At 41.2% G+C, this 25,310-nt stretch overlaps 2 protein-coding genes across 2 annotated transcripts in view; one reads left to right on the plus strand and one right to left on the minus strand.

The window, feature by feature from the left end:
- LOC146652879 (tumor necrosis factor alpha-induced protein 2-like) overlaps nt 1-25,310 on the plus strand; it is a 64,509-nt gene that overhangs the window by 20,097 nt on the left and 19,102 nt on the right. The window contains exons 5-11 of the mRNA XM_085382797.1: nt 6,399-6,513; nt 6,719-6,841; nt 6,924-7,018; nt 7,691-7,783; nt 24,083-24,209; nt 24,451-24,579; nt 24,656-24,805. Coding sequence (XP_085238923.1) covers nt 6,399-6,513; nt 6,719-6,841; nt 6,924-7,018; nt 7,691-7,783; nt 24,083-24,209; nt 24,451-24,579; nt 24,656-24,805 — 832 coding nt within the window. The remainder of the gene's footprint in view (nt 1-6,398; nt 6,514-6,718; nt 6,842-6,923; nt 7,019-7,690; nt 7,784-24,082; nt 24,210-24,450; nt 24,580-24,655; nt 24,806-25,310) is intronic.
- Nucleotides 15,945-17,258, minus strand: LOC146652880 (uncharacterized). The gene is made up of 5 exons (XM_085382820.1): nt 17,109-17,258; nt 16,798-17,029; nt 16,566-16,709; nt 16,403-16,471; nt 15,945-16,307 (listed from the first exon to the last, which is right to left on the minus strand). The coding sequence occupies exons 1-5, from the start codon at nt 17,192-17,194 to the stop codon at nt 15,945-15,947; spliced, it is 894 nt and encodes a 297-aa protein (XP_085238946.1). The 5' UTR covers nt 17,195-17,258.

The raw sequence follows: 25,310 nt of genomic DNA on the forward strand, positions 1-25,310 counted from the left end.
GTTCTGGTCCCGTTCAATGGAGTAGTCACAGTATCTGAGCCTGAGTTCAGATTTGTGTTTTAGGACTTTTTATGGTCTTTTTTTCCTCCTCCACAGAGCACAAAGTGCTTTACACAGAAAGGATCAGCTCATGTTACAGGCTGAAGAAACAATAAGAGACTTTAGCAGTTAGGTTAATTTTAGCTCATCAATAAAAAGCTAGAAGCTCTTAACTGACCAAACACTCAGTTTTATCTCACATCTATAAAGAATCCTTCCAGAAATTCCTGAATCCAGAACACCTTTTGGGTCATCCATCTCCTGTAGGGTGGTCACGCTAACAGAACCAGATACATTGTTTCATTTAATTTAGTTCAATTTTATATTTCTATCACCAAATCACAACAGTTTCCTAAAGTTAAAAACTCAATAATAAATAATAAAAAGAAAACAGAGAAAAACCCAACAATTATATGACCCTGCTTGAGCAAGCGCTTTTTGACAGTGGGAAGGAAAAACTCCCTGTTTGACAGGAAGAAACCTCCAGCAGAACCAAGCTCAGGTACACAGCCATCTGCTGTGAGCGGTGGGGGGTTATGGGAGGAAGATGGGACAAAAGACATGCTGTGGGAGAGAGCTAGAGATTAATAATACCTAATGATTAAATGCAGAGAGGTCAATTTTCACATAGAGAGTGGATTTGAAACACTCAGTGCATCACGTCCTGCTGCATGCTCAATCATCCAGGTAAGAAAATCCCAAAAGGTGGATTCTGTTCATCTGGATGTTTTCAGTGGGAGAAATGACCTTGTAAACAGTATATTTGTATAATGACTGAAACTAGCACAACTGGCTGTTAAGTCAATTTCTTGATCATTAATATGCAAATTGTCAAGACCCTTGATCAACAACCACTGATAAATGGCCATGAGTACCATTCACAGAGAGTTGGGGAATGGCTGAACTCACAGCATTGTAAGATGGTGAAAAATGTACCCTTAGGCTGCCTCCTTGATTCAGAGATGGTCTTTCCCTTTTCACATAAATGGCCTCCCTGACTTCCCGCTCCCTCCTTGTCCAGGATGTGTACATCCTCATTATTGAAAGAGTGTCCAGTGGCTTGTTGGTGTGAATAGACTGCTTAGTCCTGGCCTGATGAGCTCTTCTGTGTTGCGCCACCTGCTTTACCTCTTTAGGTTGTTTGGTTTCCCCGATGTATAAATCATGGCAATCCTCCTGGTACTTGGTGGCCCAACACATTCACATTCACCAGGGAGATGCAAAGTGGCAGGTTAGCCTTCTTAAACTGTGAAATTTCCATCAGTAATGGGGGGCATTTAAAAGTTGATGTGAACCGTAAACCTACACACACTGTTCAGAATTTAAGGTCTTACTCTCATCATTCACTGGAGCACAAACTGGGTTCATCGGGACGCTACAACACAGAGCGAACACCATCCTGACAGGCAGAGCAGCCAGGAGTTTGTATCAGGAGTATCGGAATAGTTGAGACTCTTAGCACCGCGTCTCTTTGGCTTTCAAACCGCAAAACAGGCTGCGCCAAAAATTGGTCAAAACAGAAACAAAGCTATATAGTGTATGCTGTTAAGTAGCAGGAGGATTGCCATGATGTATACATCGGGGAAACCAAACAACCTCTGACTATCAAAAGGGCCTGGAAGCCTGTATGTAACTGCAGACTCAAGTGCAGAACCAAACGCAGAGACAACAGAGTAACTTTTGTACAAACATCTACATCTACAATCGTAGAGTTAAAAAAAATCCTAAACATCAACTCCATTAGCAATAACCCAATCATCCTTAATGGACGTCCTCTGGAGGAAGTACACTCTTTCAACTAACTGGGCGGCATCATCGACCAGGAACGTGGAACCGATGCAGATGTCAAGGCAAGGCTCAGCAACGCAAGAGTCGCCTTCATCCAGCTCAAGAACATCTGGCCTTCCAGAGAGCTGACCGAGACTACCAAGATCCAGAGATGGGCAGTAACGCGTTACTTTTAATGCGTTACTGTAATCTGATTACTTTTTCAAGTAACGAGTAAAGTAAGGGATTACCATTGCAAAAACGGTACTGTTACTTTCCCGTAGGAATGCTGCGTTACTGCTTTACTAAAACCGTGATTTTTTTGCCAGAATGTCTCATGACAGTGACGTAAGCGAGTGCAACGTTCGTGACAACAGCTGTCTGCAGATCAACAATGGATCATATATCAAGTGCGGGAGAGAGTATGCAACGTTTAAAGCTTGGAAGTACTGACCTTACTTTGAGTTTGATTCCATAAAAAGTGACAAAAACATTAGCGTCCATTGTGGGTGGGAAGAAAACTTCTTTTTACACCGAAAAAAAAACGTAAACTTCCAAGCAAGCTCCGAGTGCGCAACGACGTAATGGGAAATTCACAGAGAAACTCGTGGATTCTTCCACTGACCGCTGTGCCACACCTGCACCAGAGCACACCTCCGCCTACCCCACTCCTGCTTTACAGGTGAAAATAGAGCAACAGGACTGCTAGTCTTTGATTTTATTTACTTTCTGCTGTGTTTTACTTGCATCTATTTGAAAGACTGAGTGCAGACACAAAAAATATTTTATTTTATGTGCTGGAATGTGCAGAAAATAGGTTTAAATGTTAAACTAATTTCTTCAAGTCAGAGAATGGTGCATATAATTTAATTTTTGCTTGATGCATAAAGTTAAAAGATTAAAACGGATAAAACAAGTTTAAAAAAAAAGAGACTTTTCCATTTGATTACATTTTGTATGATGGATTATGCAGAAAAAGTAGAATTGGCTTGACAGATCTATCGTTTTATCACCTATTCAGGTTATAAATTATGTTTTTAAAAAGTAACTAAGTAACTAAGTAATTAATTACTTTTGAAAATAAGTAATCAGTAAAGTAACGGGATTACTTTTGGGGGAAGTAATCAGTAATTAGTTACTGATTACTTTTTTCAAGTAACTTGACCAACACTGCCAAGATCCGACTGTTCAACTCCAACATGAAGTCAGTCCAGCTGTATGGGGCTGAAACTTGTAAGACAAACAAACCTCAAACAGAGAAATCCAGACATTCCAGAACAGCTGTCTCAGAAGGATTCTCCACATTCGCTGGCCAGACACTATCAGTAACATAACCTATGTTGAACCTGTCAACTCCCAGTAGAGGAAGAATCAGGAAGAAAAAGAAGAACGGACAGGGAAATCTGCGCTTTCACAGATAGCACTTTATCAATAAAGAAGTGTAGGAAGTTTTCACAAATTTCCTGAGAGGACTCGACACCAACAGTCTGTGGAGCATGAAGGACCCTGTCAATAGTCTTAAATAAGACATGAGGCTTACGACAATTTGACTGAATAATAGCAGCAAAATGTTTCCTCTTAGCATCTTGTACAGTCTTCTGATAGGAATTCCAGTAGTTTTGTAATATTTGGTATGACACCTGAAGTAGATCCTTCTTCCATTTACTTTCAGTTCTCCTACACTTTCTTCTGGCAGCACAGAGTGTCTTCATTCAGCCAGGGTTCAGATTTGGCTTTAACTTGCCTAAGTTTAAAAGGGGCCACCGAATCTAAAACAGTTTGGCAGACTGAGTAAAATCATGTACTCAGCTCTTCTGTATCATTACATATGGAGTCAGGAAGGCTGCAGTTCTGATTAAAAACAATAGAGAACTGACCAGCAGAGGAAGGGTTAAAAATACGACAGCATCTAGCAACAACAGGAGGAGGATTAACTTTGGTACAAGGAAGGGAAACCTCAAACAAGACAGGCTTATGATCCGACCATACAATATCACAAACCTCTAAGTTAGAGACAGGTAGATTGTGAGTTAAAACAAGATCCAACGTGTGCCCATATTTTTGGGTAGGCACAGACAAAGGTTGCACAAGATCAAAAGAGTCAATAAGATTTAAAAAGTCCTTTGCCATTGGCTTGCCAGGGCAGCACACGTGAATATTTAAGTCCCCAGTAATAAGGACATGATCATATTTTGGCATAATTTCAGCCAACTGATCAGAAAAGTCATTTAAGAAGTCCTTATTGTATTTTGGGGGTCTGTAACCCACAGCACAGAGCACTGTGTGACAGCAACCTAGCTCAAACACACTCAGTTCAAAGCTACTAGGTGATGTTGATAAGGACAGTGGTTTACATTTATACTGCTTCTTAAAAACAACTCCTGCTCTGCCTGATATTCGAGGAGAGTTTAAAAAGCAGCAGTCATCTGGTAAGAGATCTATGAAAACGCTGGACTCACCGGCCCTCAACCATGTCTCAGTTATACAGAGGAAATCCAATCCTTGGGTCATAAAAAAATCCTTTAAAATAAAAGTTTTATTACTCAGCGATCTAGTGTTCATCAATCCAAATCTGGTGGAGGTCAGCGTGTTCTTGGCTGACTGCGAGACCCGACACAGCGGCCGCAGGTTCTGTAGGTTTGCACCGCGCCGACGAAGATGAGGGAAAATCTTTCGCGGCTGGGACATCTGATCCGAGCCAACAACGGGCACCAGCCAGGCATCGATGGGCTCCAGAGAGCATGGAGAAAAGACATGGCGAAGCACAGATCCACGTTCGTTCCAAGGAGCTGGGGAAGAGCGCACCAAGTATGGCTTAAGTTTCACGAGCAGACAGCTGTGTTTGCCCCGGCGTCTGAAACGCTTTCGCTGTGAGGCTGGGGCCAGGGTCCAACAAAGGTTAGCTGGTATCCCAGATACCGCGCGCCGCACGCCGCACGAGGCCGCTTTGTAAGGCGCTCATATCACCAGTGGCGAGACCCGCGTTGTAGGTGACGGTCCTGGCGTTCACATCAGTTTTCTCTGATGGACTCTCCATCCACAAATGCACATTGGCCAAGAGTTGGGAATGTCTACTAATGTCCGTAGACTCATCAAGTTGCAATGCAAACCTCCCACTGAAGCGTATCTTCTCCAAAACCACACTTTTGATGTCTGCAGACATGTCATCAATACGTCTGGCAATTGTGTTATCTGAGAGCAGGACTTTTTCGGGAGCTATTTCTTTAACTGCATCAGGTCCGAGCATCTCATTCACAATGGCTTTGCAGGCAGGTAGTGTATTAATGTCTCTACTACGGTGTGGTTTTTTTGCTATAAGTTCAGCCACTAAGTGGCTAGCTTTGAGAGCTCTTTCAGACACCTTTGTGTTTTTTCTCAGTAAAGTTGTTTCTCAGCGTGTTCAAGCAGGCAAACAAAATAGTCTCCGTTCTTGTTTTGAAGTGAGGGATGTTTTGTGTGGAAATGGCGTTTGAGCTTGCTTGGGACCATGGCACTGTTTGAGAGCTTTTCTCCACACACCAAACATAACGGAGTCGGTGCAGTCGGATCTCCAGTGAAAGCAAATCCGAATGAAAGATAACTTTCGCTGTATTGCCGCGAGCTCACCGTTTTTGCTTTCTTTTGACTAGCGCTCGTACTAGGCTCTTCTGGATTAGAATTTTTTGGACCAATTAATTAAAATTAAATAATTTCCCACGGCACACCTGACAATCTCTCATGGCACACCTATGTGACACGGAACAGTGGTTGGAAAACACTGGGTTACCTGATCCAGCCGTAACTACATGCTTTATCAAAAAGGAAAGTTTGAAGCAAACTTTCAAACTTGCCTTTCCTTTTCCTAGTTTTAAGACTATAGTCTTAAAAGTAGAGATAGTGCCTGTCTCCTAAATACAAACTGGAAGCTGGTTCCACAGAAGAGGGCCTGAAAACTGAAGGCTCTGCCTCCTATTCTACTTTTAAATACTCTAGTAACAAAAAGTAAGCCCACAACAGATCATTTGCCTCCTATCCAAGAATACTCCTCTGTCACACCATCCCTCTGCATGTCCTCCTTCAGTACATCCTCCTCTGAAGTCTTGCTCTTCTCCTTCTGCCTGGTAACTGTATCTCCAGCCTCCACGCTCCCTCCTCTCCACATGCTCAATGCAGCTCATTTGTGATCCTGTCTATACTGCTCTCTGAAAATCTTCACCTCTGTCTCCTGTCTTTTTGTCAGTGCTACTGTCTCCAAAGTATACATCACAAAAACACTCAGATATGGTCATTATGTTTGTAGCCTCTGCCACAGCCGCCTCTGTTAGGTGGCTGGTTTCTGGAACCTGTCTAAGGACTGGGACAGGGCTTTCCTGTAGTGCAGAGTTGGTGTGGAGCCAACTGGTCAATTTTGTTAGTGTATGTACACTCGTTATTTATAGACACCAGGTCTATGAATAACGAGTGTAGAGGAACTTTGTAGACTCTCCATAGGCTCCTGTTGTTAGTCTTTTTCTTTTGTTCATTCTTCTGTTATTCACATTAGTATTTGTGTACTTTTGCAATGCCAGAGTTGACGAGTGGTGTAATCTTGAATGTCTGTTGTTTCATTGCAGTGAAATCCTGGAACATACGGAGCTGGATGGACAGATAAAGGTGCCCTGTCTGGGTTCTCTGCTCCCGCAAAATGAGCTGAAGCTGCTGGAGGAGCAGTACCTGACCCACAAAGAGGTAAAGAGCAGCAGGAACTGATGCTGCTGTCGGGTCAACTCAGTTCTGTCCCCCCATGTTAAAACTGTTGAGGGTGGCTTCTCGCTTTGGCCTGATGGTCGGCTTTCTGCTGGGGTGATTACATAGAGAACCCCGACTCTATGATAACTCAACAGCGTCTGATTATAATTTGTAGAACAAATGTGAAGTGAAACGTTTCCTTTAGGAAAAGGTGAAGCTGTGGCTGAACACTGCCCTGAAGAAGGAACAAGAGAACTGGCTGAGTGGAAGGACACCCGAAATCATCGATGGTTATTACTTCAGTTGTCTGGCTGTAGACGTCATACAGGTGAGGCTCAGGTGAGACCCATTGTGCAGGTGAGGCTCGGTCTGTGTTAAGTTGATTAGTGTTGTGATGTTTGTGTTTTCAGGTGATGACCGGTTCCCTGTCTGAGTTCAGCTGTGCCATCAAAGACAAGAGAAAAGCTCAGAGGCTCACAGTTCAGCTTGAGAACTTCATGTACAGGTACAGTCGTACTATGTGGTTCGCTAATCTTGAACTTACTTTTTATGTTACGGCATCATTCCTCCCATGCTCACTGAATATTTACTACAAATATATAACTTAATGCTGTCAGCATTAATCCCGTTAACATGAAGTTAACGCCATAACGGCATTAACATGACAAATCTCCGTTAGCGAGTTAACGCGGATCGCCCTGTGCGAGGGCTGCATGGCGTCAACGTGTTAACGTTGTTACCTTGTTAACGCATTAGCACCCTGCAGCCCCTTGCACGGGGCGATCCGTGTTAACTTGCTAATGGAGCAACGATAATGTGGTTATGGCGTTAATGTCATTTTAACGAGATTAACACTGACAGCACTAATATAACTATATTGTAACGTTTTCCACTTTAAATAAAAATGGTAGAGCTCAGCAATAAATTGTTCCACAAACTTATTTAAATAAAATTCTTCATAAAGCCTTCACTGCTTGTTCACATTTTCCATATTAAAATTGATCTTCAGTCAATATTTGAAGTCTGTTTTTGACCTGAAAAAAATGCAGACATGTAAATGACGTCTGATTGACACCCAGATGTGTAACAAATGTGTGTGTGTGTGTGTGTGTGTGTGTGTGTGTGTGTGTGTGTGTGTGTGTGTGTGTGTGTGTGTGTGTGTGTGTGTGTGTTTCAGCTATGTGAAGTGTGTGGAAGAGTTTGTGAAGGGAAACCATGGTAATGTCCGCTCGGTGATCAAAGCTCAGCTGGTCTGCGAGCAGCAGCTCAGGTGAGGTCACCTGTTCAGTTCTCAGACACCTGAGAGTCTTTGAAAGTCTTCCAAACAGAGTGGACTAGATCACATGACCTGTCTAAGGACCAAGGATAGAGTAGGATTAGATCTACCTAACTTTCAGCACTACTTCTTAGCCAACAGGCTTCAATTTATCTCAGGATGGCTAAAACATACCTACATCAAGCGACATGAATGCTTTAAAAGCATCCACATCAGCTCTCTGACAGCATGGGGGGAGTTTCTAAAATTGACACAGTCTTCATTAATCCCATGCAAATGTGGCACCCCGGTGAGGGAATGGCCACATTAATATTATTTTGTGTAAAACACTTGTGTTATGGGACATTTTTCATTACTATATGTACTCATTTTCAGTTACTTTAAAAGAATAGAAACCCATGTAAAAGGGAGTCATTTTATGTTAGAAAGCAGTAAGGGCGGAACGTTGGTGGCTGCTCTAGGGTTTCGGGGTGCAGTAAGTGGAGCCCACCTTCTGCTGCTTCCTCAGACACGTTCTAGAGGAAAACAGAGATGCATTGTGTCTTCCTTACTCCACTCTTCACCTGCTTTTACAGGTTGGTAAATGGTGTTTGTACTGAAAAAGTTGTTTATTGTTACCACAGTTACCCATGGTAATGTGAATGAGAGAATTTAAGGCGGTCCGCCTGAGTTACTTACAGTGTTGTGCAAGTTACTTTGAAAAAGTAATTAATTATAGTTACTAGTTACTTCTTCAAAAAAGTAACTGAGTTAGCAATTGAGTTACAATATTCTAAAAGTAATTAATTACATGAAAAGTAACTATTGCGTTACTTTAAAAAAAACGTTTAACCTCCTGGGTCCAGGGTATAATTGGCCATTTTTAACTACTTTTGATTTTCCCTCCACATTTTACCTTTAAAAACTATTTACTTTGCCTTGTGTTAATTCCAGTTCTTTTGATTCTTAGGGCCAAGAAAACACGGCTCAAAAGTGGTCTTTTACTTTAAAAAATGATCTTTATTTACATTTTCTGGAATATGGAGACCTGAGCACACAGCACACAGCCCCAGGTCTGAAGCACAAACGGAAGCCTAGTTATTTATATACTTGCTCTCATGTCACACCACACTTTAAGTTTCGATCAAACAGCCTAGTTGGTTTCACTTTCACTTCATTTTAGCTGCAAAAGCACGCTCTGCAACAGCAGCACTTTTTGGCACAGAGTGTACTCAGAGTTAGGCCTTTCTCATATGAAGCAATATAATCAGCATATAAACATTTGATATGATAAATTTAACGTCAACACTTGTTTGGTATCATCCTTTTCAGCACAACGTCCCATGTCTGAATTTACAGTCATGTTTTCATTTTGACACACTGTATTAACACAATTGATCTATAATCAGACAAAAAACATAAAATCATAGTAGAAAAAGTTATTTTTTACTGTAACAACCACAAACATGTTGTCATGAAACGCTGTGTGGCAGGCAGGAGTAGGACCCAAGATGCAGGCACTCAGACGCGAGGGATGAACTCAAAAAACTCAGCTTTATTTGCTGACAGGGGAAAAGCATACAAAACTAAACTGGGAAAATATAAACTTACACTTGACAGAGAGGCACACGAGGAAACACACAGCTTGAGGCAGTGGTTCCCACACACACACACACACACATTGCCACACACACAAACACATCCTCCAACCACACATACCCATATTTTCAGGGGGTGGCTGTAGCTCAGGTGGCAGAGCAGGTCAGCCACTAATCAGAAGGTCGGTGGTTCGATCCCAGGCTGCATCCTGGCTGCATGCCAAATATCCTTGGGCAAGATACTAACCCCATGTTTGCCTACTGGTGGTGGTCAGAGGGCCCGGTGGCGCCTGTGTCCGGCAGCCTCGCCTCTGTCAGTGCGCCCCAGGGCAGCTGTGGCTACAATGTAGCTTGCTATCGCCAGTGTGTGTGAATGGGTGGATGACTGAATGTAGTGTAAAGCGCTTTGGGGTCCTATGGACTAGAAAAGCGCTATACAAATGCAGGCCATACCCATATTTTGCTCCATTGCGGTTTATTTCACACCTCAAGCATTTAGTAAACAATTAAGCAAATACAAGTAATCTGCAATAAGTTACAGGTAGTAATAAAATAAACTACTAACTCTTTTAGGCTATGTCAGCACCTACACGGGTATTTTTGAAAACACAGCTGTTTCGTCCACACGTAAACGGCGTTTCGAATCACCGAAAACTGAGATTTTTTAAACTCCTTTTTTGCGTTTACGCGCGGACGAGGAATACAGAGTTCGCCAATCAACGTCAAAGGTATGTGCCTTTTTTCACGTCACGCTGTGCGCCACGTTATTGTTTACATGAGGTGAATTGCAGAATGGGAGATAGAGACAAAATACTGTTACTATTAATCTTCAGGTTTTACACGCTTAAATATACACACGCAGTTACTGTCCCTCCATTTACAAAGGCAGAGGCGTCACAGTGTGATTATTTTACGTGTAGTTGTTTTTTTTCATGTGTAATAATAGTCAACATTGCTATCAATACATTTTTCAAATGGAACAGAAAACAAAAGCAGTGCACAGTAAACACCGGAGCCCAAGAACACAGCCCAAACACAGTTCAGTTCAGGCAGCCGACCGTGCGGACGGCAATGGCGGCGGCGGCGTGGAAACAGATCAGGGGGCTGGCTGTGCGGACGGCGGCGGCGACGAAGGAGGCTTGGAGGCTGGACCAGACGAGGATGAAGGTTCGGAGGCTGGACCAGACGAGGATGAAGGCTCGGAGGCTGGACCAGATGAGGATGAAGCTGCTGATGGCTGGACCAGATGAGGAGGAAGCTGCTGATGGCTGGACCAGATGAGGATGAAGCTGTTGATGGCTGGGCGGGCCCCTCAGACCCTCCAGCGGAGGCAGGTTGCTGGACGGGCCCTCCGGAACCCCCAGTGGAGACGAGGAAGTGCTGGCCAGGCCCTCCCGAGCTTCCAGCAGGAGCAGATGCAGAGCCAGAGGGTGTGGGGACCCCTGGCTGAACATTAGGCTGACTAGGTGGGTGAGTGTGTGGCTGACCAGGGAACTGAATTGCTACAAGGGACTGAACTGAAGTCTGAAGTGGCACAGGGGACTGAACTGAAGTCGACTCAGCTAATGGTTCATATAGGGGTTGTTTTTGTGTGTGTGTGTGTGTGTGGGGGGGGGGGGGGGGGGGGGGGGTCATAAGCAGAGAGTGCTTGCTAGCGCTGTCCTTAGACAGTAAATGTGACCAAACTATTGAGGAAAAAGCGCCACGTATATATTGTTTATCATGACTCTGGTTTTACGTGGCCTATCAACACAATTTAAAAACTGGTATATATCACCTTGTTGCTTTGTCTTTAAGTGGTCATGTTATTGGCTTACCACGACTACTTTATTCTTCCTCAGTCAAACAGCAGGACTCATGTGATTGTTTTGCCCCCTTAGCTCCAGGTATTGTGCTAGACAGTAATTGTGATTACAGTCCGCGGGAGCGTGCGCAGCTGCTTAAAGCTGTAGCGTCCAGATTACTTACGTAGTCAGCTACTTCCGTGCAACTGATATAAGATGCGGTAAGCTGAACACAGCTTCAACCGTCTGTTTGTTGAAAAATAGTAACGGACCGCATTTTCTTGTTAATAACTGCAACGGCATTGTAACGATAGGAATAGTAATTAGATATCAAATCAAATCACTTTTATTCTTGTGTGCGAGCTTCACAAGCAACAGAGTTGTGCAAAATACAATAACGTAAACAAGCAAAATACAAGAATGGCTACATCTGAAACTAATAAATATATGTACAATATATAATAGTATATGCATTTCTGGATGTGTATAGTAAATATTTTTCTACGCGTGTGTGTGTGTGTGTGTGTGTATACACATATTTTACAAATTAAATAGAGTAAACAATAAAATAAAATATATAAAAATATACAGAGTTGAGACATGTGCAAAACAGTGGCATTACTGTACAGTACGGAGTGCATAATGTTGAAGTTCCAGTAGTGGAGGTGAGGTGTCTATGACGTGTTCAGCAGTCTGATGGCCTGGTGGAAGAAGCTGTCTCTCAGTCTGCTGGTACGGGACCGGATGCTGCAGAACCTCCTTCCTGAGGGAAGTAGTCTGAACAGTTTGGCTGGGGTGACTGGAGTCCTTGATGATCCTCCCCGCTTTCCTCAGGCACCGCTTCCTGTAGATGTCTTGGAGGGAGGGAAGCTCACCTCCAATTATCCGTTCAGAGCACCGCACTACTCGCTGGAGAGCTTTGCAGTTGTAGGCGGTGCTGTTGCCATACCAGGTGGTGATGCATCCAGTGAGGATGCTCTCAATGGTACAGTGATAGAAGGTCCTGAGGATGCGGGGGCTCATGCCAAATCTTTTCAGTCTCCTGAGAAAGAAGAGGCGCTGCTGCGCCTTCTTCACTGTTTTGTTTGTGTGTACTGACCATGTAAGATCCTCAGCCAGATGTACACCAAGGAACCGGAAGCTGCTCACTCTCTCCACAGCAGCGCCGTTGATGGTGATGGGGGTGTGTACTTCTCTGCACCTCCGGAAGTCCACTATCAACTCCTTTGTCTTTGCGACGTTGAGGGTGAGATGGTTGTCTTGACACCAGTGGGTCAGGGCGCTGACCTCCTCCCTGTAAGCCGTCTCATCACCATTGGTGATAAGACCCACCACTGTAGTGTCGTCCGCAAACTTCACAATGATGTTGGAGTTGTTAGTGGCCGTGCAGTCGTAGGTGTAGAGTGAGTACAGGAGAGGGCTCAGTACACACCCCTGTGGAGCACCAGTGTTCAGTGTGATGGGGGATGAGGTGATGCTGCCCAGTCTGACCACTTGGCGTCTGTCAGACAGGAAGTTAAGGATCCAGCTGCAGAGGGAGCTGCTCAGTCCTAGATCCTGCAGTTTCCTGTCCAGCTTCGAGGGAACGATGGTATTGAATGTTGAGCTGTAATCTACAAACAGCATTCTCACATATGTGTCTCTCTTCTCCAGGTGTGACAGGGCAGTATGTAGTGTCAGGGCTATGGCATCATCAGTGGACCTGTTGTGGCGGTATGCGAACTGTTAGATTACACGTTACTGAAAAAAGTAACACCGTTAGTAACGTCGTTACTTGTAACACCGTTATTCCCATCACTGGTTACTTGTTAATAGTTATGTTAAAGTGACTGAGTTAGCTAGTGTAACACAAGCATTCCGAGAAATTCTGTGTAGCTAACAGATGCATTAACAGGTTAATTCAACAGGCTGGGTTTCGTGATGCACTGAATAGTGATATTGCCAGTAAATTACTAAGGGGAACAAATGTGATGTATTTACCGATGCTGTAATTGAATATAACTGTTTAGACAGTAAGACACTACAGAAGACAATGTGATGTGTTTATTGATATGAGTAAGGAATGTAACTGTTATGGAAAGAAGGTGTTAATTAGAGAAACTGAACCAGTAAAGAGAGTATATTTCGCTGAGGTTGTGAAATAAGTAAATGTAATTGATGTGAACGAGGAACCAGCTGACTGGTATATTGAAAGCTCATGTTTAGTGTTTATATAGCATTTATTTGTGTGAAATAAATCAGACTCAGACACGTTCTGGAGGAAAACAGAGACGCATCTTGTCTTCCTTACTCCGCTCTTCACCTGCTTATATAGGTAACATATTTGTCATCATGGTCTTCATCCTTGGGACCCGTAACACAAACGTACACCTATCTGGAACAACCCTGACATAATATGATTAACTTTCCAGATTGGAGTTGTATAGGAATCAAATACTTAGAACATATATTAGAAGGAACAGAATTTATTCCGTTTGACAGACTGTTTACACAATATGGGCTCAACAAGAAAAGATTTTTAGAATATCAACAAATTAAATACATAGTAAAAAAGAAATTTAAACCCAGTCGAATCACAAACACCACCAAGTGTGGTACAGTTTCTTACTCTTAAAACCCCAAATTACTGTCCAAAATATACAGAATGCTTTCTAAAACATATGAATCAATATCACTTCCTATTGCAAAATGGGAAATAGATTTATCAGTCAACTTAGACTGAAACTTCTGATCTCAGGTATGCATAAAAACCTTTCATTTAAATAGAAATTCCATTCTGCAATTAATTCAATACAAAACATTACATACTGTAGAGTGCACTATACGGGTCATCGGATGCTCACATTGTCAAGCCAATACACCAGACAATTATATTCACGCTCTTAGGTCCTGTCCACCAGTTTAGAAGTTTTGGTGCGGAATATGTGAAGACTTATCAGCGTCTGAAATGTGACAGCAAAACACAATAAAATACAAACGAGTGAGAACAGAAGAGTCAATAAACGCATTCAAAAGTGATTTACTCAAGCAAGAATGGGAGATGCTGTATAAGGAAAAAAATATTGATAAAGCTTATGAGATTTTTTTAGGAAAATTTAAACTGTTATATAATAGTCATTGCCCAGTAAAGAAATATAGTAAAAAACAAAAATATGCAGAGTGCCCATGGATTACAAAAGGATTGCAAAATGCATGTAAGAAGAAAAATACCTTATACAGAGAATTTATAATGAACAGAAGTACAGAAGCTGAAAATAAATACAAGAAATATAAAAATAAATTAACGAGTATTTTAAGGTCATGTAAAAAGGAATACTATGAAAAATTACTGATTATGAATAAAAATAATATTAAAGGGATCTGGAAAACATTAAATACCATCATCAAAAAGGGCTCGGGGCAGGCAGACTATCCTTCGTATTTCGCAAATAATGATAGAAATATTACTAATATGAGAGATGTGGTAAATGAGTTCAATAAATTCTTTGTAAGTGTTGGGCCAGACTTGGTTGAAACAATTCCTGATATAACAGATTCTGTAGAGAAAGAAACTAGACTCATTGACCGCAATCCTCATTCAATGTTCTTAACGGTGGTGGAAGAAATGGAAATCATTGATATTGTTGGGAAATCACAAACAAAAAACTCTACAGACTCTGACGACATTGATATGGAAATCGTTAAGAGAGTGATAGAGGGCATTTCCAAACCCTTAACACACATTTGCAATTTGTCCTTACAAACTGGTACATTCCCAAAACAAATGAAAACAGCTAAAGTAACACCACTGTTTAAAAATGGTGACAGACACCAATTCACAAATTATAGGCCTGTCTCTCTACTTTCTCAATTTTCAAAAATACTGGAAAAAGTCTTTAGTAATAGACTTGACAAATTTATAGATAAACACAAAATAATAATGGATAGTCAGTATGGTTTCAGATCAAATAGATCAACATCATTGGCATTAATGGAACTGATCGAAAATATCACCAACAATATAGATAAAAGTTAGTGTATTCATTGACCTAAAAAAAGCTTTTGACACAATTAATCATGACATATTACTTGATAAACTGGAGTACTACGGCATTAGAGGAGTGGTGTTAGAATGGGTAAAGAGTTATTTGAGAGACAGGAAGCAATTTGTGAAAATTGGGGAATATCAATCAGAGTGTATGGACATTGTTTGTGGAGTTCCGCAGGGGTCAGTATTGGGACCAAAGCTGTTTATCCTCTATATCAATGATATATGCAGAACATCAGATATATTACAGTTTATTCTATTTGCAGATGATACAAATATTTTTTGTGCTGGAGAGAACTTACAGCAGCTTTTGGAAATTGTCACACAAGAAATGATTAAACTGAAAACATGGTTTGATAGAAATAAGCTATCATTAAATTTGGAAAAAACTACATTTATGTTATTCGGAAATTGTAAAAAAGATGCAGGAGCAAAATTATTAGTAAACAATGTTGAAATAGAGCAAGTTTCGGATACAAAATTTCTGGGTGTGATAATAGTAGGGATGGGTATCGTTTAGGTTTTATCCGATACCGGTGCCAAAACGGTACTTTTGAAACGGTGCCGGTGCTTAAACGGTGCTCGAACCGGTGCTTAAAGAATAAAGAACACAAACTTCGTCCAAAAACCTCGTGTTTTTATTTTCCCCAGTAATTTTTTTAAGCAAAATTATAACAAAGTTAGCCCTTTCTGTCAATAAAACATAACGTCTTTGGAACCAGTGCTTAAACAATTGAAAACAAACTTTGTCATGAAACCTGTGATGTTTAGCAGTTTTTTTGCAAGAAGATAATCATATTAGCCTTTTCTGGAGCTATACGGCATCGCTCTTGGCTGATGGCATGCCCAGCACAAAAGAAAACACTTTCAGAAGGCGTTGATGAGGCTGGGACACACAAGTATTTTTCTGATAGGGCAGATAAATTGGGGAGTGTATCCCTCTTACTCCACCACCAGGCCACAGGGTCTTGTCCAGAGGTAATTCCTGGCAGTCTTTTGTATATTTGAAGCTCCTTATGTACCTGCTCTGTGATTGAGGGGACTCTACCCGCTTGAGAAGCAGCCTGTTGAAGCTCTCTGTCTTCATCCTCAAACAGTTTTTCTAAGGGTGACTTCTGGACCTTACTTAGCTGAAAAACAACAAAAAAAGATGTGTGAGGTTTGCAAAATAAATAAAGATCACTTTTAGAATGTAGTGGTTGTGTTAGAAAAAATCTGAAATTACATATTTTTCTGGCTTGTCCATGTCAGCATCATCCACCTCGCTGTGTGCTTTGGGGTCCTCAGTGGGAGGCTATGGACACACAGATAGTAAAAGAGCATTCCTTCAACATAGAAACTACATCATGATGCAAAAGGACAAGATTGTACACACACAATGAAAATACCTGCGCAACTGCTACTGTGGCATTTGCAACTGCTGCCTTCTCCAACCTGTCCCAGATGTCAGTAGCTGCCTCACCAGCTAGCCTGCCTTTAAAACGTGGGTCCATCATCGTGGCCTCCTTCAGAAATTTCTGAAGGTTTTCATCCTTTAAGTAAAACAAGATATAACATAGGAGCTGATACTGAAAAAAGGTAACCCTATTTTCCATGCGCATTGACATTGTCTGCAAATACCTGATATCTTTTCTGCAGACTACCCCAGACTTTCTCTTTTATTGAAGAGGTGAAAACACTGTCTTCATCACATCGGCTGAAATGTGCCTCCAGCTTGGCCAGGATGGGGATGATTTGGCTGCATGTGGGTGACTTGTCACTTGAGACACACATGGTTGACGTGTACAGGACTTGCATGCACTTAATAAACTCCTCTGCCTTGATTAAATCAGTGTGTGTGAACCTTTCTAGTCTGTTGAAAAATATTCACAATGTTAAAGGTAAATGACGTTATTTAGCTCTTGCAAGTGATGCTCATGTCATTCACTTACTTGTCCTTCTCCATAGGCTTCCTCAGCCGTTGATCCAGAGCAGCTGCCTGGATTGCATCAAACTGCTCCATAAATCTCTCCACCATTAGGAAGAGAGAATTCCAGCGCGTCTTAACGTCAAGAATTACATTATGCTCTGGCAAATCTAAAGCACAGATAGACACAAACATTTTTTTAAATTACTATAAAAAAGGTAATATGAATAACAATACTTCTTGATATGTAACTGCATGTGCTACTTACTCAGGATTCGCTGCTTTTCTCTGAGCACAGTTTTGCTCAAGGATGAACGTTTGAGCCACACCACAACTGAACGGATTTTGGCACACCAGCTGGAAACTGCAGGAATGTCATACACCTTTTGTGCGGCCAGGTTGAGGGTATGAGCAAAGCATCCCACTTTTAAAAAGTCCAATTTTTTCAAAGCAACATCCATGTTGCAGGCATTATCTACAGTGGCAGCAATTATTTTCCCTCCCAAGTGAAATTGCTCCACAACGCTTGATATTTCTTTAGCGACAACTGGACCTGTTTGTGACTCATAAACTGCTTCAGTGCTGAGCACATTCTGCTTCATTTTGCCTTTGTAGATGTAGTGAACAGTCACTGTGAGGAAATGGTCCTGAGCAATACTGGTCCATCCATCACAGGTGATAGCGACCTTGTTAACCTGTGCCAAATTCTGGATGAGGTTGCTTTTCTCCACACAATACCAAGCAGGTATAAGTGTGTTGGATAGATCATCCCTGGATGGGGGCTGATACCTCGGATTAAGGGCAGAGGACATCTCCCTGAATTGAAGAAAAAAAACAAAACAAAAAAGAAAAAAAAACATATAACTCACCTTTTATTCAAATATAGTTTACTTATAATATTTAGAGAAGACTTACAAAGCTAAGCAGCTATGAACATATTTATGGAACGCCAGGACTGCCATAATGAATTAATTAAATACACCATTAAATAATTAATTAAATGTGGCAATAATTAATTAAAATTGGAATTAATTAATTAAATAAATAGTTATGACACATGTAATTAATTAATTATTGACACATTTAATTAATTATTTATGTATTTCACATTTTAATTAATTATTGACACATGTAATTAATTAATTATTGACACATTTAATTAATTATTTATGTATTTCACATTTTAATTAATTATTGACACATTTAATTAATTATTGACACATTTAATTAATTATTTAATGATATATTTATTTATTTCATTTTGGCAGTCCTGACGCCTGGCTCTCGTCATGAAATAATTTTATCTGTCAGCCTCACCCATCAAACTCAGGGGGCGGGGTTAACGCTGCCCATGCAGCTTCTCTAACATTTGATTGGTTGCCGTGCAAAGTAAGTCAAAACAGGTCGATCCTAGAAAATCGATTGCTTGTGTAGACTTGGGGCAGCCAGGTATCCCAGAATGCAGATCAAATCACAAGCAGCAATGGTGGTGGTGTAGTTTTAAAATACCCCGTTTTTCTGTCACCAGCTACACTTTTAACAGTGTTTTAGCCGCGAATGTCGCGACGTATGTCTGGTCAGGTTGTCAACATAGAACATGTTTGCAAAAGTGCTCAGATGTTTTCAGAGATTTCACTAGCTCTGCTAACAGTTAGCATGCAGAGCGCACCGAGGGGGTACATTAACCGGTTTGTTTACATATTCCACTCTCCGTGTTCCACATGTTGCATTCGCAGATTCTCATTTTCACCGAACGATCGTCTCTTTCCGCCTGGTCTTGTGTCTCTGTGCTTCTGTAACATAAAGAACGAGCTGACATTTTTCTCACGAAACCAGCGATCAGCTCAGCAGACCCTCAGTTTACCTGCATGCATCCTCCTCCTCATCTGTCAGCTGTTTAACACCTGCTGCTAATTCAAGAAACACGCCTAGTTACCTGGTGATAGTCACAGTTTAACTGCACAAGATAAGTAAATATAGTGTTTTCCCCGAGCGCAGAGCTGCTGGAGCTTGTTTCCTTACAGAGCACTTTATAGGCGAACAGCTTTATCAGCGGCTGATGTCCAATCACCGGCACACAGCTTTCAAACCTCAGCTGAGTTTTAGCTCTCAGTGGTTAAACGCTGGACTTCATTCACTCAGGTTCTGTCTGTCGGGTCACGTTTACTTCGCTGTTTTATTTACAACTGAGCAAATCGGTTTGGCTGAGGTTAAAGTTACGTTTCATAACTGCATAGTTTCACAGACGTTTAATGGTTCACTGGCACATGTGTTAGACTGAACTATCATCTAAATATCATCTGTTTTTTAATAGTTATTCAACTGTATTCTAAGCACCAGCTGTCTGTTAGAATGTGATTTTTTTTCTCTCTCTGTTGGCAGAGGTATAAAAATGCGCAGGAAAATCTGACATGCATGGCGAACTTCACCGACGATATTTAGGGAGGAATAAACACACATCAAACATAAATGAACCATTTGTCTGTCTCCATAATTGAGAGAATTTTCTCTTCTTATGTCAACACTCTCTCTCTTTTTTTTTTCTTTTTTTTTTTTTTGCTTTTTCGGTCATGTTATGTTTACCTGTCAAAGGCTTGTTACAAACTATGAAACACATTGTGCAGACTTCTGGATGTTAGAAGAAAACTAATGCTGCTCATGAATGAGACTAAAGGCAGGAAGGTGTCCTTTAAAACTAAACATGTTAATAGGACCTCCCTGTTTATATCATAGTTTATGATATAGCACGTGTATTTCAGTAATAGCCTGCTGAGGCCACTATACGTGCTGGCCTCATATCAAATGTGAAGGCAGACTGAGTCTATGTTTGACGTTTTTTATATCTAATCTTCCTTTTCAAACATTTAAACAGCAGCGAGTCTGCAGCTGAGGGAATACAAATTCAAATTGTCGGAACAGGTTTGCTCGTTTCTTGGATTCATTTGGTGATTTATTAAATGTATAACTGTTATTCTAATCTGCTGCTGAGTCTCTTACACTTTTCTTTATGCTGTATATTTTCACGTCTCTGGAATAGTTGGCAGTTAGATAGTCAGCTGGGAAACTTTGTGTTAACTCATGGAGCTGAGGATATCGTGGATATGCTGACCTCGCTGCGTGGTGTACAGAGCGAGGTCAGCATGATTAATATTCACAATAAAAATATTAGCCGAACATCATGAAGTCTGTATGTGTTTCATAGTGTCGAACAACCTTTGTACAGTTAAAGCCAGCAGTTACTACATGACGGAAACACCAACGTTATCTCTTTTATGTGTTTATACACAGGTCACGCTGATTACTGAACAAAAACCCAAAGATCAGATGTTAAACAGATTTATTTGCTCTCTCTCCTCCTTAAACATGTTTTTAATGTTAGTTATAATTCAGAATTGGCGACTGAAACACGTAGGACACATAAGAACATCAGGAAATAAAACATCGATAAATATAACCTCAGTAAAAGAAGTCAGCGGGGGTTACTACAGCTGTGTACCGGGGCCTGCGCTTTGTCGGTGGGATTGCTTGCGAGGCGAGCGGGTCTATCCCACGCTTTGCCGTGAGACTGGGCAGACATCTCCGAAATCATCGAAACACTTTTGCAAAGAGGCTGTATCTTGACAAACCGACCAGACACATGAAGATTAAACCACTACATTCTCGGCTAAAAAAATATTAAAACGGTATTTGGTGACACACAAACAGGGTTTTTCAAAGCTCAGTTCTGTTAGCTTCCACATGCCGGTTGTTGTGTGCTAGAAACAATGGCCACCAGGCCAAAGCAATGGTTTTGACTCGATCAGCGTTAACCCCGCCCCCTGAGTTTGATGGGTGAGGCTGACAGATAAAATTATTTCATGATGAGAGCCAGGCGTCAGGACTGCCAAAATGAAATAAATAAATATATCATTAAATAATTAATTAAATGTGTCAATAATTAATGAAATGTGTCAATAATTAATTAAAATGTGAAATACATAAATAATTAATTAAATGTGTCAATAATTAATTAATTACATGTGTCATAACTATTTATTTAATTAATTAATTCCAATTTTAATTAATTATTGCCACATTTAATTAATTATTTAATGGTGTATTTAATTAATTCATTATGGCAGTCCTGGCGTTCCATACATATTAACCTTTACAGTATTATGCAGTCTATTTTTTATGTCAGAGTAATACAACATTTTTCACCTGAATGATGGTGACTCCACCGTTGAAAATGGATGGAGATCTTTGACTATAAATTTTGTCACTGCCCTGTGAATTTCGTCCACTTTTTCTTTCGTCATTTTAGCCTTTTTGGCCAGGATGAAGGGAGTATCTGCCATCAAACAAGAAGAAAGCCGCATGTAACTACGACGGTGTTTGCTAGTTCACCTTACATGCATTAATTTAATAACGTGGTTAGCCTACTCAACTTAAATTACACACGAACAACATTAAGATACTCACCCAGAGAAGAACGGGTGCTGCTGCCATCATCATCATCAGTTATCATTTCCACTACACTGGCGGCAGGGCTAGGGGCCGGACTCTCCTCTTCGGGTTCTTGGATGTTGCTAACTCCAAGAACAGGCACCGCAGCAGATGTGCTAGGTGTGCTGTCTTGCTGCAAGTTATCAAATGCGGTGCATTTCTCGGCTTTTAAAAAAACGCTATGCGACGCCATGTGTTTCATTAGATTTGAGGTGTTACCTCCTTTGCACATTATTACCTTTAAGCACTTGTTGCAGGCTGCTGAGTTTATATCTTTTGCTGTGAAGTACAGCCACACTCTCGAGCGCTTCGCCTTCGGCATTTTAGCTCCGCTCTAAAGAAAAAACCGTACATACCTGGGCCCGCCTACTATCCTGGGAAAGGAAGTGATTGGCTAGATTTCTCAGGGGAAAAAAGCACCGAAATGAAGCACCGAATTGTGCGCTGCTTTTCGGTCTGGTTACTACCGTTTATGTCAGAACCGGTTCCACAATGGCACCGGACACCGGTACCCATCCCTAGATAATAGATAACAAAATCTGCTGGAAACCTCACATAAAGCATATACAAGCCAAACTGTCAAGAAGCATCTCCGTACTAAGTAAAGTTAAATATTTTTTGCCTTCCAAATCACTCCGGGTACTTTATTGTTCACTTATATTGCCATATTTGGAATACTGTGTGGAAATTTGGGGAAACACATATAAAACTGCACTTCAACCAATATGTAAAATTTAAAAAAAAGCAATCAGGATGATTAATAAAGCAGGATTTAGAGACCATACTAACATCATGTTTTTGAAATTAAAAATACTGAAGTTTATGGATCTTATAAAATATAAAACTGCAAAAATTATGTACAAGGCCAGATACAATATGTTACCAGGAAATATACAGAGGATGTTCTATGACAGAGAAGGGGACTATGAATTGAGGGGGAAATTGAATCTAAGGATTCTTAAAGCACGGTCAAAGGTTAAAACCTTTTGTGTCACTATTTATGGGGTAAAACTGTGGAATAGTTTTACTATAGATCTACAGCAATGCTCAGGAATTAGTAAGTTCATGAAAATACTTCGAAAACTGATTTTGGAAGAATATGATACCGATAAAGATGATCACCCATTGTATGTATAAAAATATCAAATTATATCCAAATTATATCAATCACGGTAGCCAAGTTTATATAGGTTCTCCTCGTGTATCGTGTGGAGTATGTGATGATGGGAATTAGGTGAATTATGTGGGATCAATAAGATGTTGAGCAGGGGTAGGAATTAATAAGTATGTTCATACTTCTTCCTACTCCTTTTCAGACCAAACATTGTTACATTATGTCAGACGATTTTGTTTTATTTCATTATATATTTTTTGTTTATCTGAACACATACGTGTGTGTGTGTATATCTACATATATATTCGTATCTGTAAAAGGAAATATATATATACACACACTACATGTGTGTATATATTGTTTTTTGTTTTATATGTCTGAAACAAATAAAGATACAATACAATACAATACAATACAATACATTCCAACTTCCCCATTAGTGTGCTTGTTGGGCAACTTAGAATATGTCACAACGTATTGGGGGGTCATAGTTTGGTCCCAACTTCGCTGTTGTGATTGATGTGGGGGTAGGGACAGGCTTGGGGCGTCGGGGGATTCCCTAGGGACGTCTTCCTTGGAGGACATCAGGAATATTTCAGAGTCATTTAATAAAAATCTGATGAAACATTCGTCTCTATATCAGGACTTTATCTGTCATCCACTGTGATCACCTTCTGTTTTCTTTCATTTCTACAACACCGTGAAAATAAAAGGGAGGTTTGCGTGCTTCGTACACCCCCGTTCTCAGGGCAGGTGGGCTGGGAGGAGGAGGTCTGGGTTGTGGGGCCTCCCTGCTACTGTGGAGTTGGGAGCGGTCTGCTTGTCTCCAACCCAAGGGAAAAGGGTAACACCTCCGGGGTCTAGGTGCAGTTTCCCCCTCTAGTGGCGAGGGTACCTGGACCTGGGGTATAGAGTATGTTTGGAGAGTGTGATTGTGTGTACAGTGTCTATTTTTGTCTGTCTCCACATTGGGTGAGTGCTGAGTATTTGCATATGTGTGCATGAGGGACATACAGGACAGGCGGCAAAAAAAAATGACATGACCTGGATCACATGACCTGCAGATCTGACTGATAGCACTGATAGAGAGAGTTAACCATTTTGTCTTCTTACAGCAGAGACTTGCTTATATTTAGTCATCCATTGCTTTTATTTCAGATACAGAAAATAAAGAATTATATTTCATATCTGTCCACAGGAGTTTGCCTCACATTTAAATGGTAGAGGACTCGCAGAGGAAACAAAAATAAAAATTTTATCATGATGTTACAGCCTGACTTCTTCCTACTGTTTATCTTTGTTGGTCTATTTTTAACAGTGAATCATTTTATTGTTGCTGTTTTGGCGAGCTGTGTGATCATGAGCTCTGCTGCTGACTGGTTCTCTCTGCTCGTCTTTAGGGATTACATCACAGCTGAAACAGGAAATCTGTCTCAGGAGCAGAAGCATGGCTGTCTGAATGCGCTGTCTGCCCTGAGGGATTGTGGGTACAGATATCTCACCTGTTCTCTTCACATTAGACTGAAGGTATGAATACTGTACTGCAGTAGTAATATTCAGAAACCTGCACATTAACAGAAGTCCTTAAATCAAATCCTCCTGGAAATCCTGTCACAGAGGTTTTCAAAGTGTTATCGTGAAACGTTGCATTATTCACCTGAAGCTTGTTCTGATAAACGTCTTTATGTCGCTAAGAGCACTGCTCACATCTCATGGTTTGAAGATCTGACAGTTTCATGTTTAGGGCATTTATTTCTGGAAATGACAGAAGGTGTGTTGGAGTCAGCTGTGGATGCCGCGATGGCTGAATGGCTCACTTCCTCTCGTCGACTTGCTCCTGGACTCTCTGAGCCAACAACTGGTTGACCTGACTGACCTGAAACCAGTCTGCAGAGAGGTGAAATGCCTTCATACCTCTGTATCTGTCTGCACACCTGTCTGTCTGTCTGTTTGACCCCACTGTGTGTCTGCAGTTGCTCCTTTGTGACCTGCATCAGGATGTGGTCCTTAAGTATGTGAAGAGGATGATGAAGACCAAGATGAAGAGCAAGGAGCAGCAGACTGCCGGAGCTCAGCGGATGATTGAAGACGCCAAAAAGATCAACAGCTTCTTCTCTGAGGAGGTGAGACAGGTGCACCCTCACATAGGTGTGCTCACCACCAGGCTGTCTCAGTTAGTTCACTCTTCAGTAATACTGTGCTAGTACTGCAATACTGTTAATGCGTTAAGGCATCTGGGAAGGATCTCAAAACTGGATTATAGATGCCATACAGTTGGTGTCATAAGCCCCGGCCTCTATTCAAAGATGGTCATTCACTCTGGACATAGATGGCTTCTTTCACTCCTCTGTCAAACCATCTTTCTTCTTGAGACCACGCCCACTCACATCCTGGGCCATTTGACCTCAGTAAGTCACATGATAGGGTGGGGCAAGGTCTCATAAAGGGTTCACCTGAAACCTTGGCTGATTGTCACCCAAACCTGTTTTCACGCCTTGGCTCGTGTGATTAGGCAGAGGATCAATAGGGGGTCCATGACCCTTTTTGGGACACTCGATGGGGCTTAAAAATCTGGGACTCCACCGTTTGCTCTTAGAACTGAAGAAGCTTCTTGGATGAAATGTCTTT

Source organism: Rhamphochromis longiceps, linkage group LG15 (assembly GCF_057381845.1).
Source record: "Rhamphochromis longiceps isolate RC_006_pf linkage group LG15, R_longiceps_female_GT1.1, whole genome shotgun sequence".
NCBI lineage: Eukaryota > Metazoa > Chordata > Actinopteri > Cichliformes > Cichlidae > Rhamphochromis > Rhamphochromis longiceps.

What these genes read in the sequence shown, in the direction of transcription:
- LOC146652880 (XM_085382820.1), bottom strand. Translation starts at nt 17,194, where the DNA reads ATGGTGGAGAGATTTATGGAGCAGTTTGATGCAATCCAGGCAGCTGCT. An exon ending in GTCTGCAGAAAAGATATCAG is followed by an intron (nt 16,710 to 16,797) that starts GTATTTGCAGAC and finishes TTTTACTTAAAG; the next exon opens with GATGAAAACCTTCAGAAATT. An exon ending in TGGACAAGCCAGAAAAATAT is followed by an intron (nt 16,308 to 16,402) that starts GTAATTTCAGAT and finishes GTTGTTTTTCAG; the next exon opens with CTAAGTAAGGTCCAGAAGTC.